The sequence below is a fragment of the Amia ocellicauda genome, chromosome 9 (assembly GCF_036373705.1).
Source record: "Amia ocellicauda isolate fAmiCal2 chromosome 9, fAmiCal2.hap1, whole genome shotgun sequence".
Lineage (NCBI taxonomy): Eukaryota > Metazoa > Chordata > Actinopteri > Amiiformes > Amiidae > Amia > Amia ocellicauda.
Window position 1 is genome coordinate 4,142,769 of NC_089858.1, and position 18,816 is coordinate 4,161,584.

Sequence of the window (18,816 nt, forward strand, 5' to 3'; positions counted from 1 at the left end):
CTAAGGCAGAACATTTTAAAAGAGGGAAGATGCTGTGGGTTGGGGGGGCTACACTGACGTGCAGTTGTGGTGACCAGGAAATGCTGACAAATGCCCACTGCACACAGCGAGACTCTTGTTGTTCCCCCTTGCAGTTAAATTCAGAAACAAGTCTGCAACCTTACAACACACCCTAAAAACCTGTTGTTTTACTTTACAAAAGTTACAGTGATGTAGTTTAGTAGTTACTTCGCAAAATACCATGTCTTTAAACACCACATTGGCGTTCTGGTAATTGTGACACCCCGAGTTTAAGAACCACCTGACTCTCCATTTTGGAAGTCTGGTTGCTTCAGTGAAATGTAAGAAGAGCTGAGGGGTCAGACTGATTTCCAGGCCACCCTGAGGCATTACTGGTGGCGAAGCTCCAGTTTTCATGAAATGCAGCGATGGTGAGCATGATGCCACAGTGTAATCTTTGCAGCGTCAGACAGAGCCCCAGAGACCTGTTTAAGCCCAGCAGGGCCGAACGCACCATCCTCAACTCAACTGAAACAGACAGCCGGTAACGCCTGGCCAACAGACCGGCTGACCCTCATGGCAGGTGCAGAGAATTTAGCGATTAAAGCGGGAGATAACTTATTCTCAAATCATGCCTGCTTTATGACCTGACTGTGGGTCTCTGGGCTGAGTGGGACCTGTGCCATCATGCATATCATTACAGCATGGGAGGTGTTTTTCCCCATGTAGCGGGGTCCCTAAAAGTCAACTGCCACTTGCTAGAAACCATATCCTTATGCCTCCCCAGTCTCCTCCTGTGCAGCAGCTCCTTGGCTCCCTTCACCATGTATGTGTGTGTGTGTGTGTGTGTGTGTGTGTGTGTTTGTTTGTTGTGGTCTGATGGCCTTGTCCTCATGGCCAGGCTGTCGTTCCCTTAGCGCTTAGTTCTGGAGCTTCAAGAAAATACAAGATTGTGATTTTGAGGAAGTGAAAAGATAAGAAGCCAATAGCTGACTATGCACAGTTGCCCGTGTCTGGCTGTAGGAACAATCTGAAGATCTTTCAGTTTGCAGACGCTCGCTGTGTTCAGGGAAGCTGCTCCGCTCACAGTACAAACCGCAACATCTCCCACCGTCGGGGGGGATAACAGGGACATACATGCCTTCCCACGGCTTGGGTTCATGTGGAAGCAGTGAGGGGCCATCTGTGTCTCCGATCCACAGGATCAGAGGGGAGAGTCTGCGTATTGTGCTGTACAGAGGGGAACAGCTGGGGTTTGTAAAACATCTTTTGCCAAGGCAGTGAACAATTAAGCATATTATATATATATAATGTATATACACTCACCTAAAGGATTATTAGGAACACCTGTTCAATTTCTCATTAATGCAATTATCTAACCAACCAATCACATGGCAGTTGCTTCAATGCATTTAGGGGTGTGGTCCTGGTCAAGACAATCTCCTGAACTCCAAACTGAATGTCTGAATGGGAAAGAAAGGTGATTTAAGCAATTTTGAGCGTGGCATGGTTGTTGGTGCCAGACGGGCCGGTCTGAGTATTTCACAATCTGCTCAGTTACTGGGATTTTCACGCACAACCATTTCTAGGGTTTACAAAGAATGGTGTGAAAAGGGAAAAACATCCAGTATGCGGCAGTCCTGTGGGCGAAAATGCCTTGTTGATGCTAGAGGTCAGAGGAGAATGGGCCGACTGATTCAAGCTGATAGAAGAGCAACTTTGACTGAAATAACCACTCGTTACAACCGAGGTATGCAGCAAAGCATTTGTGAAGCCACAACACGTACAACCTTGAGGCGGATGGGCTACAACAGCAGAAGACCCCACCGGGTACCACTCATCTCCACTACAAATAGGAAAAAGAGGCTACAATTTGCACAAGCTCACCAAAATTGGACAGTTGAAGACTGGAAAAATGTTGCCTGGTCTGATGAGTCTCGATTTCTGTTGAGACATTCAGATGGTAGAGTCAGAATTTGGTGTAAACAGAATGAGAACATGGATCCATCATGCCTTGTTACCACTGTGCATGCTGGTGGTGGTGTAATGGTGTGGGGGATGTTTTCTTGGCACACTTTAGGCCCCTTAGTGCCAATTGGGCATCGTTTAAATGCCACGGCCTACCTGAGCATTGTTTCTGACCATGTCCATCCCTTTATGACCACCATGTACCCATCCTCTGATGGCTACTTCCAGCAGGATAATGCACCATGTCACAAAGGTCGAATCATTTCAAATTGGTTTCTTGAACATGACAATGAGTTCACTGTACTAAACTGGCCCCCACAGTCACCAGATCTCAACCCAATAGAGCATCTTTGGGATGTGGTGGAACGGGATCTTCGTGCCCTGGATGTGCATCCCACAAATCTCCTTCAACTGCAAGATGCTATCCTATCAATATGGGCCAACATTTCTAAAGAATGCTTTCAGCACCTTGTTGAATCAATGCCACGTAGAATTAAGGCAGTTCTGAAGGCGAAAGGGGGTCAAACATAGTATTAGTATGGTGTTCCTAATAATCCTTTAGGTGAGTGTATATATATATATATATATATATATATATATATATATATATATACACACACACACATACACACACACACACACACACACACACACACACACACACATAAAGACTAATTCCATCATGAGACTGCTGAACCGTGAATTGAAGCTTCGGCCAAGCGGTGTCCTTCTTTGGGAACCGGGGCCCTGTTCTGCAGCCTTGAAAGGTTTACATATTTATGTAAGTCGGCACTTAATTGTATGGTATCCTTAATTCTCTTCTCAATCAAAACTCATTTTAAAATCAAAACGCACAAATGAGTTTGGATCCAAACTAACCATCATTCACCGGTGTCTCTGTATTGGGCAGGTGATTTAAATCACAAGTCTCAAATTCATTATAACACTGATAATGAAGCATCGCAGTTAGACTGAATTCATGCATCAGACACCAGGCATGATCTGATCGAATGTCAATGTCGTTATACAAACAAGACGACCCTGGTTCCCAGAACGACACATTGAGAAGCATCTGGAATAATGCAAACGTATAATGTGGTGTGTTTTAAGAAGCTTTAACCAATTATTATTATTCAGCATTACTGATTCCAATACATCAGTCCTAGTTCAGTCCTCTCTGCACCTCACACTGTTAAAAAAAATAAAAAGTATCTCGGAAGCAGATGGTTAATTTTTACCCATGTTGTAATGGCAAGCTCACAAGCCGACAGACGGTCCATGTTGTGAGAGTAATGCCAGCCACACTGCTATTTTTTGGGGTGTTTTTTTTGCTATCATACAGAAACTGTATTCATAAATACGATACAAGGATAGAGATATAGTTACCAAGGCCTGGAGAAAGTCTGGAGCGCCCTTGGCTCAGGTACGAAAGTAATCATCTGTGATTCGAGAGACAGAAGACAGTGTGAACATGGCTTGTGTGAAGCCCTACAGCTTATCGAGAGCTTAAAGGGAGTGACTGAGCGGATACCTTTTCCTGTGATTAAAATACAGCCCCATTTATGTAAGTAAAAAGGAGCAGAATTTGTCCAACTCCTCTTTTAAGCATATCTCTATTCTACCATTATGAATATTCCAAATGTCAAATGCAAAGCTGCTTAGAGTTAAGCCCAGAGATTTCCAAAGGCACAATAGACGCATTAAAACAGCACAAGTGTCTGCTGTCATGTCACTTGATGATAAAAGTAATAATGGAAAGCCAGTGTCTCACCTGCACCATGTACCCCTGGTCTGTGTCATAGAAGCTCTCAACACGGTCAGGTTACATTTCTATCTCCGTCTTACACTCATCGATATTATTATTTTTGAAATTGCAAGGACTTAAAAACAAATACATGTGACAGTAGATCTAGTATAAAAGGAATTTAAGCAAACTCATTTATGCAAATACCAGCACCAACTGCAGCCCTGTCAGATGTTTTTATTTAGTAAATTAAAAGAGGCAATGGCAAAATAAGTTGAGGGAATTAAAAATAAATAAATAATAATAATAATAAAAAAAAAAAAAAAAAAATATATATATATATATATATATATAAGATTATATGATTAATTTAAAGTTTAAATGTATGAGTGTCCCAGGGCAGAACGGAGAGTTTTGTGCCACCAAGGACAATTCAAGCTCCCAAACAATTCAAACAGTGTACCTTTCCTGACCTGTGTGGCTTTCGTTTCCGAGTCCGAGAACAACGTACACAATGAATGACCTCGGCTGATCTCTCACGGCATGGACACTTTACAACAGACCGCAGGACGGCTTCACGCAGGCCGATGCTCTCCTACTTTGTTCTGCAGTGGAACATTTTTAATTATGGATATTTTCACAATTATTCTCTACTTTAAGGATCTAATGACTACACTTGAATGCCCCCTTCCTCCCAGATCTTTCAGTGGGGGGAAGAGAGAGAAGTTTATTGTGCTGTGATTTATTAAGGCTGCCTGTGCAGAGGCCCTCCATTAGTCAAGCCAGCTATAATACCAATATGTCTAGCTAATTTAATTTTAGTGGGCAGGAATTTTATATCCTCTTAATGGAATCTGTTACTCAAACAAGTCTGCCAGTAAGACGTACTATTTCAGTGGGGGAAATGCACTTTTAACTAGGTGTAATATCTTTATAATTGCATTGTAAGAGGATGTTGCTTCCAAGTCATCAGCATGAGCGTCTTAATCGCATATGAAGAAAACCGAGAGAGCGAATACATCAGAGGTGACGCGTACAGTGACCGCCTCGGCAACAAGCCGGGGTGTGTCCTGTCACTAGGATCATATGAACATAAGACAATCGAGTGTCCAATCGAGAGGAGCCCATCCGCCCCATCGTGCTCATTTGGTGTCCATTAATAACTAAGTGATCAAGGATCCTATCCAGTCTGTTTTTGAATGTTCCCAAATTGTCTCTTCAGCCAAATCACTGGGGAGTTTGTTCAGATTGTGACGCCTCTCTGTGTGAAGAAGTCTCTCCTGTTTTCTGTCTTGAATGCCTTGAAGCCCAATTTCCATTTGTGTCCCTGGGTCCATGTGTCCCCAGACTGGTCTCTGGCTACGCTATGGCACAGGCTTTAGCCAGGAGTCCCCAGTCGGATGTGCACTACCGGCCGAGTACCAATCACAGTGGGAAGGGCAGAAATCAGCTGGGCCACCCTGTGATGGCTTGGATCCCTGAGATTGTTAGCAGTTACAGCTGCATCCAACCCTCTTGATTGCTCAATAAGCCTGGCTATGGGGCATTGTGGGCCGACGCGGGAGAAATGCAGGATGGCTTTGAAAATGTGTATTTCAGAGGACTACGCCATCCAAAGGGGGTGAAAAGGAGGAGAAGAAAAACTAGGGAATCCAAGTTGAAAATGTATTTGTGCCGGATCAGTCGGTGTGTGGTTTGTCCTCTCACCTCCACGGATCCCTGCTGCAGATTCCCTCATTATTTCCCGTGTGTCAGAGGAATTTAAATGTGCAGACAAGCACTCTGGGTAACCGAGAGACTGGTTTGACAGAGGATGCGTTTCAGCTCACGCACAGGAGGGTGTTTATTTATTTATTTCCATCGGGTCGACGACACAGGATGGAGGCAGCACGTATTTCTGATGCGTTTCCATCACCGGGAGACAGATGTGATATTGCAGGCTGAAGCCTTTCTGTGTATCCGTAAGCAAATATCAACACCCACTCTTTATGACTTAATTCGTCCAGGCAAATATTAGCACACCTCTTTGAAAGTACAACAGAAGCAAGACAGGGTGGTGAGACGGGCGATTCAAACAACATATCGATATGGAGAGTAATCAAATCAAACACAAAAATCAACCCGTCTAAGGTTGTCATTTCTACATCCCCTGATGCTCTTCCTGTTTTGCTTCCGATCATCAAAAGAGGTCAAAGCGCAGGATTAATGGACTAAGCTGCCGGTCAAGGCAACCACGGCCGATTGTCAGTATTCGAGCGAGAGTACACTTGTGACCCTTTAATTCAGTCCTAGCTCGGGGATTTTTCTTTAGTTTATTTTTAAATCGTTTTGCATAAATCTCGCCCTGCAAGAAACTAAATCCTTCTCTGATAGTTACATTTTTTTAAGTGTATTCCTACTTAAGGACCTTTGTTTATGATTAAAGTGGAACACTGACGATGATTTTTGACAAAGTCTTCTGTTGCCAAGACAACTCGTTCCATAGTGTATCTGTATGCTTTCCAATATGTCGCTCCTTTTGCGAGATGGATTTGCAGTGTTTTATGTTATTTCTTGTAGCGCAGACTAACATTCATGCCTCGCTGTGACCTTTCTTCGTTGTCCACTGTAGATTGGAAATTAGCCCGTTGCAAACATTGCCCCCTTGCATGAAAGCAACGAGAGCCCATGCTGCATTGTAAAAGGCAACAAAAGACAGTGGGAGAAGGAAAACTACAATTAACGTATAGAACAAGGGTATAGGAATAAGCCAACCAAGCTGTATTGTTTTAGGGTTTTGATGTTTTGTCTCCAAACAATGCCTGTCCTTCAGCCCTCCTTCATGCTTTATAGCTGAGGAGGTATTTCAATCCATTATTAAGTGGCTCTGAATAAGAAGGAGACATCAAATTTCCATGAGCCTCGAGCTTCAGAAAAAAGGCGAATTAAGCTTCAATTCTGTGTCCAGCTGGAGGACCCGAACATGATTAATAAAACCACCCGAAGATGTAAATTTGGGATTTGAACACGATGGAATGACCTGGGATTAGCTCTAAGAAGTGATGAACTTATTTACAATACAGTCATGATCACAGAGATGGAGTTTAAGCTGAGCATTATTAGCATTCAATTTTCAGTTTTGTACTTCTCTATTTGTTCTGCAAGATGCCATTTTATCATTGTGTAACTTTGTATAGTTCTTGCTGAAGGGGAACAGTCTCGGACACAGGTGTCAGGCAATCTAACCAAAGGAAAGAATGGAAATTGACAGAACTGTATTCACAATTACATGTTTGAAGCATCGTTTGCTCACCTCAACGCCAAGTCAGATGACACCTTAAAAAAAACAATTAGAAAACTTAGTAATTAGAAACTTCTACGACTCCATCGTGGGAAATATATTTGATATTGGAGACCTATGTGAAGTACTCTGTCTGTATCGGTAACCTCAGTGGCAACACGTCAGTGAAGTTTTTCTAGAATACCGAACAAACCTTGTGGAGAGATCTACAGCCGACCCACTCCATCGTTACCCTCTTTAGCACTCCAGTCATATACTGTCTGAAAATCATTTCACTCACCTACCATACAAAGATATAAACAGAAATATTTAAAAAATGGCCATTTCTCCCACACTCTTTTCCCTGGTGTCCACTGTTTTCCTTGAGAGCGTTCTGGACCACAACAGATTGGACAGAATGCTGATTTTAAGTAGTGTGTATACGCACAATAAACACACATAAGAAGGACTCACATATTATTAGTGTGCCAACAAAACAAATGAAGCAAACAACAATCTCCCGCATGTGAGGAGGTTCTTCAACATCTCCAGTCACGGTGCCGGCAGTAAACAGCATCGATTGGCCTTTCTCCTTATCAGTGGCCACACCGGTCTGAAGACAAGCCGGGCCAATCCGTTATCTGGGTGGTCTGCCGACATGGTGGTATTCATTTGTCAGCCACGGCTTTACCCCGCAGTGGGGAAGCTGTTTGGACACCCACTCCTCTGCATTGCTACGACTGGGCAAAAGTGAAAGCGTGCCGTACCTAAACCGTGCGCCAGCAGTTCAGGGTGCTGAGCAGATCGAGTGAGTGCAGGAGCTGAGCAGATGAGGTTTGAACAACAACAACACACACAAACACACCGTGTTTTATATCGGGAAATAAAAGTACAATTCTAATAGTAAGATTGAGTGTCGAGCTTTTGTAGGGAAGCTCTCTGCTGTGGGTGGTCAAGTATTAGGAACACAGACAGAGGATTTAAGTCTTGTGTCACCCATGCTCTCCCACCCCTTGACACTATCTTGTGTAAACGGGTACTAAAGACAAGACTGGAGCCAGGTCTTTGAGATGACAAAAACAAAACAAGAAAACACCTCAGGAACCCAACTATGAGGAAAAATTTAGACCATCGCTTTAATTTTATAATTCTGTATTCATTGAAATAACCCTACCAAATGAGGAAGATGGTTCTTATAATCTGCAGCATTAAGTCTGGTTGGAATAGAAACACTGTACTTTACATAAATAATCCCAGGAAGTGTTTTTAATACTATAAGAATCAGGGTCAGTGCCGACAGAATCCTCCTTCTGCACCGGGACTGAATGGAAACGCAGGCAGACCCTCACAATCAGTGCGTATGACCAGGAAAGGGCACGTGAGCGCGTGCTTTGATCATTCCCTGCCCTCTGTGACCTCTGACCCACGACATTCGAGATGCCCTTAAGTAAACGCTTCACTCTTCGAATCATCCGTGTCCAGCCCCTCTCCGTATCTAATGACTTTACTCCCCTTTGCCTTACAATAGAGAGGAGATGCCAGGAATGCCAGGACGCTGTAATGAACCTCAAAAGTGTGTCAGCCCCGACTGTTATCCCCAGCGTATCGTGCTCCGCGAGCACAGGCATCCTAAGCGCTTCAACAGGATAACGCGTGTGGCGTCCCTATACAACCAACCCCCCTCCGCCAGAGGCAAAAGGGCTGACAGCCCCAGTAGAAACCAGTGCGTCTTACCTCTCATTGTCCACGCTCCTGAAGCCAGGGAGAATGTGCCGGAAGCTGCTGTTTCTGTCGAGTTTGGGCTGGCTCTTTGTCCTTTTGATGGATCCCTTTAGCCTTCTGCTTAAAAACCCCTGTATGGAGGTAGGGACGAAGAGAAGGATTTAAAGAAATAAATCTACCTATGAATACACATGCATTTAAAATAAATAAAAAACCAAGCACTAGTCACAGCTACAACAGTCTTTTCTGCCTCTCTCTCGCTTTTATTCCCCCCCTCCCTCTCTCTCTCTCTCCCTCCCTCCCTCCCTCTCTCTCTCTCTCTCTCTCTCTCTCAGGTTGCTTTCATTCGCAACAGCTCAGAGCGATCTGCATTGTTGTCAACCCCAGCTCCAAAGACCCCCCCTGCCACCCTCCTCCCCATGCAACATCTGCTCGTGCGGCTCACGCAGCCGAGGCCACCGCGTCGACGCGAGACTCCCCTAAGCCCCAGTTACCAAGGAAACCACTGGCTGGCATTAAAGACAAAAAAAAAAAAAAAAGACGAGCCCGGCATGCTGCGGGTTCTCGGGGAGAGCAGAGATTTCGCCGCGTCGGCTCGCAGGAGGGCGATCTTATTTAAAGCAGCCGCAGACGGACGGGCTGTAATCGCATGTAAAACTGCGCCAGATCTCCCCGGGAACAGGATCCCGGCGTGGGGAGAGAGAGGAAGCTGCAGCTCCCGACCGAGGTCCGCCAAAGGGTGCCGTCCGTGCGTTGGGCAGAGCGGCGCGGAGATGGCCGGAGATGGGCTGGTGTCACCTGGTCTGCTGGTGACACACAGGTTTCCTTTTGGGCAAATAGTGCGGCCTGAACATGAACAGCATTCCTGAGCGGTGGCTGCGGCAGGGATCATTTTCAACTGATACCACTCAGAGGGGTAATCAGAAACGTGTCATTATCTATCTGAGCATTCATGATCTTTCTGCAGTTTTTTTCTGTTTACAAGGGCACCCAACATCCCGGGTCTTTCTGGGCCAGGACTGTTCGAATACCCTCACAGTAGCTGGCCACCAGAGCGAAAGAAGTAAATGGTCAGGAAGTGGCTGACAGGAAAACAGGACAGAGATATGTATTTATTTTTTTGAAAATGGAAAAAAAAATGGAAGAAAAAAAACACGAAATGGAAGATGTGAAATGGAGAAGTAGAAAGAAATGGGGTCACCGATAATGCAGATAAGGCCAGTGCTCATTTTGCGGTGATGGATGGCACAATTTGTCCTTCCTCTGAATACCGGGGGTGGTGTGGGGGGTGGAGAATAAAATACCCCTCTTCTGACAAGCATTCTCATTCAGATATACATGCCTCCCCGACGGGAGCTCTCCACTCAATAGAAAAGCTCTCAATAAACACAGAAATAAATAAATAAAATCAGGCAGGTGACACATTCTGCCCTGTATGTGTTCGTCAGCTACAGTCTGGCACCAAACGCGAAGGCAGCCCGACGACACGGCTCTCTCAGAGGAAAGAGATTAATAATGAGACCACGGTTTGAAGTAATCTCTCTAATGGCTGCTGTGAAGCTATTGATAGCCCTAACCCGATTCTGCCGTCGCACAGAGAGGGGCCGCGGGACGGGCAGGTCTTCGTTTGCACATCTGCAAATGCACAAATAAGGATTATGGATGTGAGCTCTGCATGGATGACCAAATTAAAACAAACCACCACCACCACCACAACAACAAACACAGACCCCAGCATTAGACGGTACTTACAAAAACCACCTTGAAGCAATTGAACCAGTGGCAATGGGCGTAAATAAAATAATTCCTACAGTATCTCGCATTCACAGCATCATCGTGGTGGTGGGGGGAGCAGACACAGGCCGAAGAATGCCGATCAGGATTAGGAAGTCTAGTCTACAGTCTATTTTGTGACAGAATTCTTCATGGAAATGCCGCTGTGGATGCGATTTGTGACGCTGTGTAGCAGGGCTAATTCTGCTGCGATACCAAAGTATCTCATTCTCCTCATAGTTTCTGAATTAGGAACGGTACTTTAAAACGGTGTATTTGTTCATGGATTAACAGACATCTTGTTCCTTTGAAACTGTACACTGTAAACGACTATAAAAGTCAACACACAAAGAGCGTTATTCCGAAATGATATTCATATAGTTGCGTTCGATGTAATCCTTCATCTTTAAAGTCCTCTAGTACCAATTTGGTCCGCATTTACACAGGAATAAGATGAACAAGTTTAATAAGAACCGCAAACTTTTCTTCTTCTTTAATAAAACTGTTTCCCGGCGTTCTTGCCTGTGCTTCAAAAATTGAAGTTCCCCTGGCCAGTAAGCACTGCAGCTCCACCCTGCATTATAAAAATGCTAGTAAAACAGCTGCCACGTTTCTGACTGGCATCTTCTTTGCATCGGATAATAGGAAAGGAATGTTATTGTTGAGGTGCATCAGGCAAGAATACGCGGCCGATTCCTCGCAGTGGCACTACAAATCCAAACATACGACAAGACCTGTACATTTCCTTCTAGACAGGATCTCCCTTCATACAACCAAGTCTGGGACAGGCACTGAAACTGGCAGTAGTTGAATGATATATTGGGTGGGTGTATCTATACAGACAGACAACTCTACAGAGGTACAAACTGCTGATTGAGAGGCGGGTTGCATACAGAAGGTCTGCGTTTAGTTTTAACTTCCAACAAGGTCACCTCATCATTGCCTGAAATAAAACCATACAATCACCTGCCTGTTCAATGCAGACCTTTATGTCCCTCCCATAACGACCCACACCAATTTCACTGTTTCCATTAAACTAGGCTCCCCCAAGTCCCCCAATGGACGAGGTGAACAGTGTGGTGGGAAGAGCACAACGCGGGCCTTCGAAACCCACGGAGATACGGCGGTGGAGGAAGGAAGGGAGGGAGTGATGCTGGAAATCAGTTCCCCTGAATTTGCAGACAGGAGAAGGTGACATTGAAAAAAAAATGACATTTTCATTGACTAATCAATATTGCCAGCAAAGCAGATTTTGTTTTGTTCCTTTTTTCTTCCTCCTTTGGTCGCCTTTGTACTGTCCTATTCAGGGGTTTTATGATAATCGGTGCAGCAGAGGCACACAAATTAAATCCTTAATGACAGGGCCGCACTTCTGAAGAGTGTTAAAAGCCAACAACCATAGAGGTTCATTAAAGAGCACTGCTTGAAGTCTGCTGTACAGTTTTGCTTTACACTGTTAAGCACAGCAATTTGGCCTTTTAAAAAATAATTTGTACTGGTATTTGAGCCTTTGAAAAACAGAACGATGTGTACCCAGCCTTTACTGAGAAGATCCCTTTGAAGTTTTACTGACCTGTATGCCACCTGCAGTTTAGACTGCGGTGGAATGATAATATTAGGATTAAATCAAATTTTTAATGTAATAATTTGGCCCAAAATTAAATTCTCGTCCCATGTAGTTTTCACATTGTTGGTTCCCTTTATTTAGCAGACCTCATTACTAATCTAGAAGTAATAATCGTGACCAAATGTACATTTCTCTAATTAATGCCAATTAAACTTGTCAGACCCCACTGAGTTATTTTTAGTGAGAATAAATGGAAAAAAATAAGTGAACATACTCAATGTTCAATAAATGAATCACCTTCGGCATACATTCAAATATTAGACAGCATTTGTTTGGGGAGGCACTGTTACCTTCCTCAATACATTGCGGCTGAGAAATATTCATTCTCCACAGACCCGCAAAGATGGGGCCTTCAGTTAGACAAAAATGTTATAAAACACCTTCCAACAAATCACACGAAAGCTAATTTCACACTTTAGCAGGGAGCCTAGCCTAATTTTTATATTACAACTAATAATTTTAAAGGGAAGGCTGGATTTTAATAGTTATAATAATTTTAAAAAGTGATTTACTTCAATCATTTTAAACAATACATTCACTTATAGTTTAAATGCGCTGGAGAAATTAACATTTGCTGCTGTGGAGAGTTTTATTTTTAGAGATTATTATACATCTATGATGTATTGGTTTGATCCGTCTGTAAACTGCGTACATCTGAAGAAGTCTTCGGCCTTCCTTTGCGCTGCTTCGCCCCGCAGAGCTGAGCTGTGATTGTGTGAACACGATGCCATTTGCTTTCAGAAAGAAAAGGAAAGAAAAAGCAAAGAAGGTTATTGGGCTCCGACACCGCGCCTCTCAAGGGCGACTCCCTCACCCCCGGTTAGCACAGGGGGAGGAAGGGAAAAACACAGCGATGCAGTAAACAGCACTGGCTGAACCGTCAACAGAACTACGAGTGCTTTAGCTTTTTATTCCTCTTCAAATTCCTTGTCCAGACAGACATAATTGCACTTTGAAACATTACCATTTTCCCAGTTAGAGCTAGTTTAAGTGCCCACCTCAGACACAACAGCTGTATCCAGCTGCAACAAAGAGCAGCAGAGACCATGCTTTCAGCTTGTTTTTCTCTCTTCCATGGAGCCCAGAGATACCAGAGTATTGATTGTGAAAGGTCCTCTTAATGGGCTGTTAACTGGCAGCACCACAAGTACTCAATAACTGGGAAAGAGTTACTTAGCAGTTATAAATACACATTTTATCTACTGAATTTCTGAGGGGGAAAAATGTAACAGTGATGCCTTCCATCTCAGCATTTGATACAGTCTTTCTATTCTACTAATGTGCATAAATCATTGACATAAAAACACTGATTCTGCAATATGCGGTGTAGTTTACTTGCCGATATTCCACAGGGAACATGAAAAAAAGCATCTCGTGTTCAGAGTTATGTTTTGGGACCGTAGGGGAGCGCGGGATATGTTTAACTGACAAATACAGCTTAATTTACAAAGTCAGCAAACGGAGAAGGAATCCCGGCCTCCATTGGTCAGTGTCCGAGGGAGGAGGATAAATCGTCAGCACAGGTGTTTGAATGGCACTTGACTAAGAGACGTTATATCCAGGCCTCGGCTTCAGGCTGCAGTTATACGCAATACATCAAGAAGAATCATAAGAAGGTACTGAATGTGCAGAAACTGCATCCCGAGTTTTGGCTCCCCTGACTGAGTACGCCAGGTCCCTTTCCTGAGAACAGCTTCACTCCAGTTTGACTTTGAATGAGGGCTGCTGCTTTAGAAATAAAGAAAATTATGAGGCACCTTTTAAACACTGGATATCACATGCTTATGCTGTCTTCGTGTGTGAAGAATCGCTCTTCACACAGCCATCGTCTGCTTCAAGGAAACTCCTTTGAGACACTGATGGATTTTCAAACTAATAATAATAAACTCGCACTTAATATTGATTGGACAGAAAGATAACATTCTTCCAGTTTACAAAGGAATCTTGGTCATTCACAATTTAATAATACATTCATTTTTCTCTTCCTTGTTGACCAGCGACAGTCTAAAACACATTTATATTGCTGATGTACTTCATAGTGGTGACTAGACAATTCCACAGAGCTCATGGCACACAATCTACGAATCACAGAGCCAGAGCACGACAGTTTTGAAGTGACTTACAAGAATGAAGACACAGTTAAGCGCAGCCTGACCAAGTGGGACACAGAGTTGGTGTCAATTCCTCTTGTTCAATTCCAATCCCACCTCAATGGAAGCTTTTCAATCTCAGTTCCAGTTCTGTAACACTGATCTCTTACCCCGTTTCAAATCCAACTGGGACCCCAGTGCCAGGATTGAACTAGAATGGATACAAACGTGTCCAGGCAGAAGTGGGCCGGCCACCACGGCGAATGGCTATGTTTACAGCACACTGTTAAAGACGGATCTCCGGACCATAACGCTGCACGTCTCCCCACGCAGCGGCATCTATCAGAAGGCCCATGGGGACAGGGATGAATGATGAGAGACAGTGTGGCCCGTCACAGCTCGCTGCAGGGGTCCCAAAGCTGGATGTGACACAGTCTGATGGCGGTCTGAGACGCGCTTCTCCATAACGGGCTTCTGCAGATGTTTCCACCGCAGGCGCACTCAGGAGACAAGAGGACTAATTGACACTTTCATCAGCGCGGGCCAGATTCATCTTTGTTTTTACAGCATTAGACAAAGTGTCAGACAGAAGGCTTGGCTGGCATCCGCCTATACTCCTCGATTATGTTATATTTCTTAGCAGACACCTGTATCAAGAATTGTTATGCTGTAGCACATGATTTTTATGTACAATCTCTGATCTATAGAGCAGGGTTTGTACTGGAGCATTCTGGGTAAAGTACTTTGCTCAAGGGTACAACAGCAACGTCCCCCACCTGGGATTTAACCCATAATGCTCTGCTCAGGAGTCCAGAGCCCTAACCACAGCAACACACTGCAGGATAATGTCATGGCGTGGTGGAGTGGAGTAGAATACGTTATTAACTGCAGTAACTAGTGCTAGTTATTCTTCTAGTTTCCCAGGTGTATCTATATGGAGCACGAGCAAAGTATCGTACATGTAATCTCTAATATATAATTACAACAGTACAACTCAATTTGAGATGACAGCAGAAAATAAGAAACCAGATGCAAAGTGTCACCAATGTAAATGCCTCACGCTAATTGGGTGGGACAATCAGAAACGGAGGGATTACCGACACTTAAATGTGAGACAATACGCGTATCCCAAATTGAACCCATTGTTCCACTAAATTTCCATGACTGTTTCCTTAACGAGCACGCTGGTAATCCAGGGAGAAGGATGAACAGGGGAGTGGGAGTGATTTCCTTTGACAGGTTTCATTGTACCTCTCACTTCCTTCACTCGACTTCTCCCGCTCAAGCAAATGCAATTTGAACTGTTTACACAGTGGCAATTGCGAAAGAGACACCTGCAAAAGCAGAGCGTTCTCCGGGAGACACTTCACTGTGAAAGCCGTTAATACAGGCAGATAGAATTGGTCATCTATAATGAACCATTCAGAAAGGCCTTAATCCAAGACATCAATGTTTTCTATGTTCCTTTTAATGAATATTGGACGAGATAATTTAATTAAAGCAATCAAGGGAGTGCGGGGGGAGGGGATCCACCAACCAGAGAAAAACACATAGTGAGATAGATATTGTGGATCTTTACTATACAGCATTCGTTCCCAAAATGTGACCCATTCTCAGGGTCACTGGAGACAGCCATGTTTTGAGGGTATTGTAGGCTTATCTTATCTTCCTCTGCTCTGAGAGATCTTGCCAATTGCCAGAGTGAGAAAAAGAAAGTAAGAGTTACAAAGCCACACGACTGACAGTATCACAGATTGAACGCAGGGAACTGGACCGTGTTGGCCGGGCTGGGCAGGATTTCAAGCTGCGCTCCTCCACAACCTTGGCAGTCTGGGTAATTGAAGACCAAGGTTGGGAAAGAGATGGCGAAGTTATTAACCCCTGCTCTCATGTTATCTTGTAATACAGAGAGGCAGAGAATCTTCTACATCGCGGGACTGCTTTATATAGGGCTGCAGAATTGACTGGATGAGGTGAAGATGACCTGACATTTTGAACCACGCGTTGCGGTGCGTTTCCTTGGCTTCTCCAACAACTTTTGCATTGATATACAGACACACACAATATACCGACATTATGGGCAGATACTGTTTTGTGCCATCGCTCACAGACAGCACCTACAATATGATGTGCAGCAATGCCATCTTAACACAAAACATGACTGCATTATACCAGTTTGTGATCAAAAATATGGGTGTGGGTTTTGTGTCTCGAGGCTCATTATATGTGCTAACATTTACAGCCACCGTGACACAGTTTAACCTGCTCTCATCAAAAGGTAAGAATAAAAGCAGCAGAACGTGCCCTCCTGTGAGAATTAGAGCCAGATTGCCATTGTTCTCTTGTCTGAATCGATACGGGAGAGGAAGTGTAGATGGAGAGTGAAGGTGCCATCTAAGGACGCGGTGTTGCTCAAATTTGAATGAAGCATTTCCCTCTTTACTATGCAGGGTGCGAACAAATAGAGCGATATTAGAATAATAACAATTCTCAGCAAAACAGCATAAACTAGTGGCTCTAAAATAGTGCATCACTGAATTACAGACGTAGCAATTTCATCCTGCAGCTTCCTGACGCGCTGGTGACAGGACTATAAGAGGTCATACACGGTCCTATGCTTTTCATGTGTTGGCACCAGGCACATCTCAGAGGTAGATGGATTCTCACATTCTGCTGGCTTGCCACGTCTGCACGAGGTGTTAAATGCCCAGGTGCGGTGGGCTGCGGAAAGCATTTCCTCTCCAAGAAGCAGGGGTGAGTAAGCTTTTTGCCATCTGGCTGGCTGCCCAAAACTTTCAGGGTCCAGTGGGTGGCACCCATATTGTCCTCAGTTTCACCTTATCACACTCAGCATATTTACAGGCACCAAAATCATCTCATTCACTTCAGATCATTCACAGATGTAGTTAGCAAGTGCCCAAGCAGCGTCCTTAATTCAGAAGCTTCCAAATGATTTAGATCAGAAGTTATCCGTGATGATTCCCAGGGATGGATGGTTACTTCATAAGTGATCTGTATGGCCTCGTATCTGAAATAAATGATATGTTGCGCTTTTCTATAAGTGGCTGGTGAATGTAGTGTTCATTTACGCTGTTGTAGTACTATGGATACCACACCATTAATACCCCATTGTAATAGAATGACGTTGTGTCCCACTGGACATCATCAACCCTGTATGAGCCGTCTCCCTGGCTGCAGCTACCATTTCGAAAGTTAGATGAAATGTAGATAAATAAAATGATATCCGAACTACTCAAAATTATCATTGTCAGAACTGCTGTAGACGGTAGAGTGAAGGGAATGTCCTGTTGAGAAACTGAAGGACCTGAACCTTTTCACCCTGGAACAGAGGAGACTACGTGGGGACTTGATTCAAGTCTTCAAAATCATGAAAGGCATCGACCACATCAAACCAGAGGAGCTTTTCCAGATCAGCAGGGACACACGCACCCGGGGACACAAATGGAAATTGGGCTTCAAGGCATTCGAGACAGAAAACAGGAGACACTTCTTCACACAGAGAGGCGTCACAATCTGAAGAAACTCCCCAGCGATGTGGCTGAAGAGACAATTTGGGAACATTTAGAAACAGACTGGATAGGATCCAGATGAGGACGGTGGGGCGAATGGCCTCCTCTCGATTGGACACTTTCTTATGTTCTATCTTGTCTCATGCAAGAAAAAGGTCTTCGGTTTAAACATCATGGACATCCTTGCATTAGTGCTGCAGCCTCTTCTTAGTACAGCTGGTCCACAACTGACTCGAATCATGCAAGCAACACATTCAGAGAACTCCTCCTTGCAGTCATTCACTCATTTCTGTTTAGAGCAACATCGCAAAATGAGTCAATTATGCGTGTGCAGATTGCACTGCAGGGGCACAAGTGACAGGTCCCTCTTCAAAGTGGGAGCTTGTCAGGCTGAAGTGAAAGGTTATTCAAACACGATCTGAAAGTGCATGATGGTTAGCGTTACCATGTAGCACTCTATTAGGATCCACACGGTCTGATGTGCCGTGACTCGGGTGTCTACTTTTGGGCTGCAGCGAGTCAGGGCAGGATAATTGCTCGTGGATATGAAAGCCTAATCTAAAATCAGTTATGCACTCCATTAAAAGAAGACATGTAGGCTTGGAACAGATTCCTGTTTATTATTACAGGTTATTATTTTTAGCATCAAAAGTGCTTCATTTGACAGCACTGTCAACTTTGGATTTCACAAATAAAATGTGTTTTGTTAAGTTTTATTTCACAGATACAGATTCTGCAGGTTCTACACACTGTGGACCAGAGAAGGCCTGAGTCATTGTAATGTCTTCCACGCTGTCATTTCAGGACAGACACACAATCCACTCACAGGGGAATTGAAATAATCCAAAGAGCAGATCATTACATCATACGGGAGAGGGGGATGGATTAAAACTGTAAAATGCTAATAATAACTTTTCCCTGAGTGCATTACCATTTAAGCAATCCTTTTACGTCTCGAACAGAAGCAAGTAACCAAGCGACATGTTTCTCTGACATCATCTTCGACGTGCAGTTGTGGATTTAATATACATGTAAGGATAACGTTTACAGAACGCAGGACAAAGCGATCCCATTAGACGAGCTGAAAAGAAAAATGGAACAAC

At 44.0% G+C, this 18,816-nt stretch overlaps 1 protein-coding gene across 2 annotated transcripts in view; it reads right to left on the minus strand.

Moving 5' to 3' along the window:
- The window catches only part of dab2ipb (DAB2 interacting protein b), a 174,496-nt gene that overhangs the window by 115,872 nt on the left and 39,808 nt on the right, over positions 1 to 18,816 (minus strand). For both annotated transcript variants that reach the window (XM_066712743.1, XM_066712742.1), the window contains exon 3: positions 8,706 to 8,824. In XM_066712743.1, coding sequence (XP_066568840.1) covers positions 8,706 to 8,824 — 119 coding nt within the window. The remainder of the gene's footprint in view (positions 1 to 8,705; positions 8,825 to 18,816) is intronic.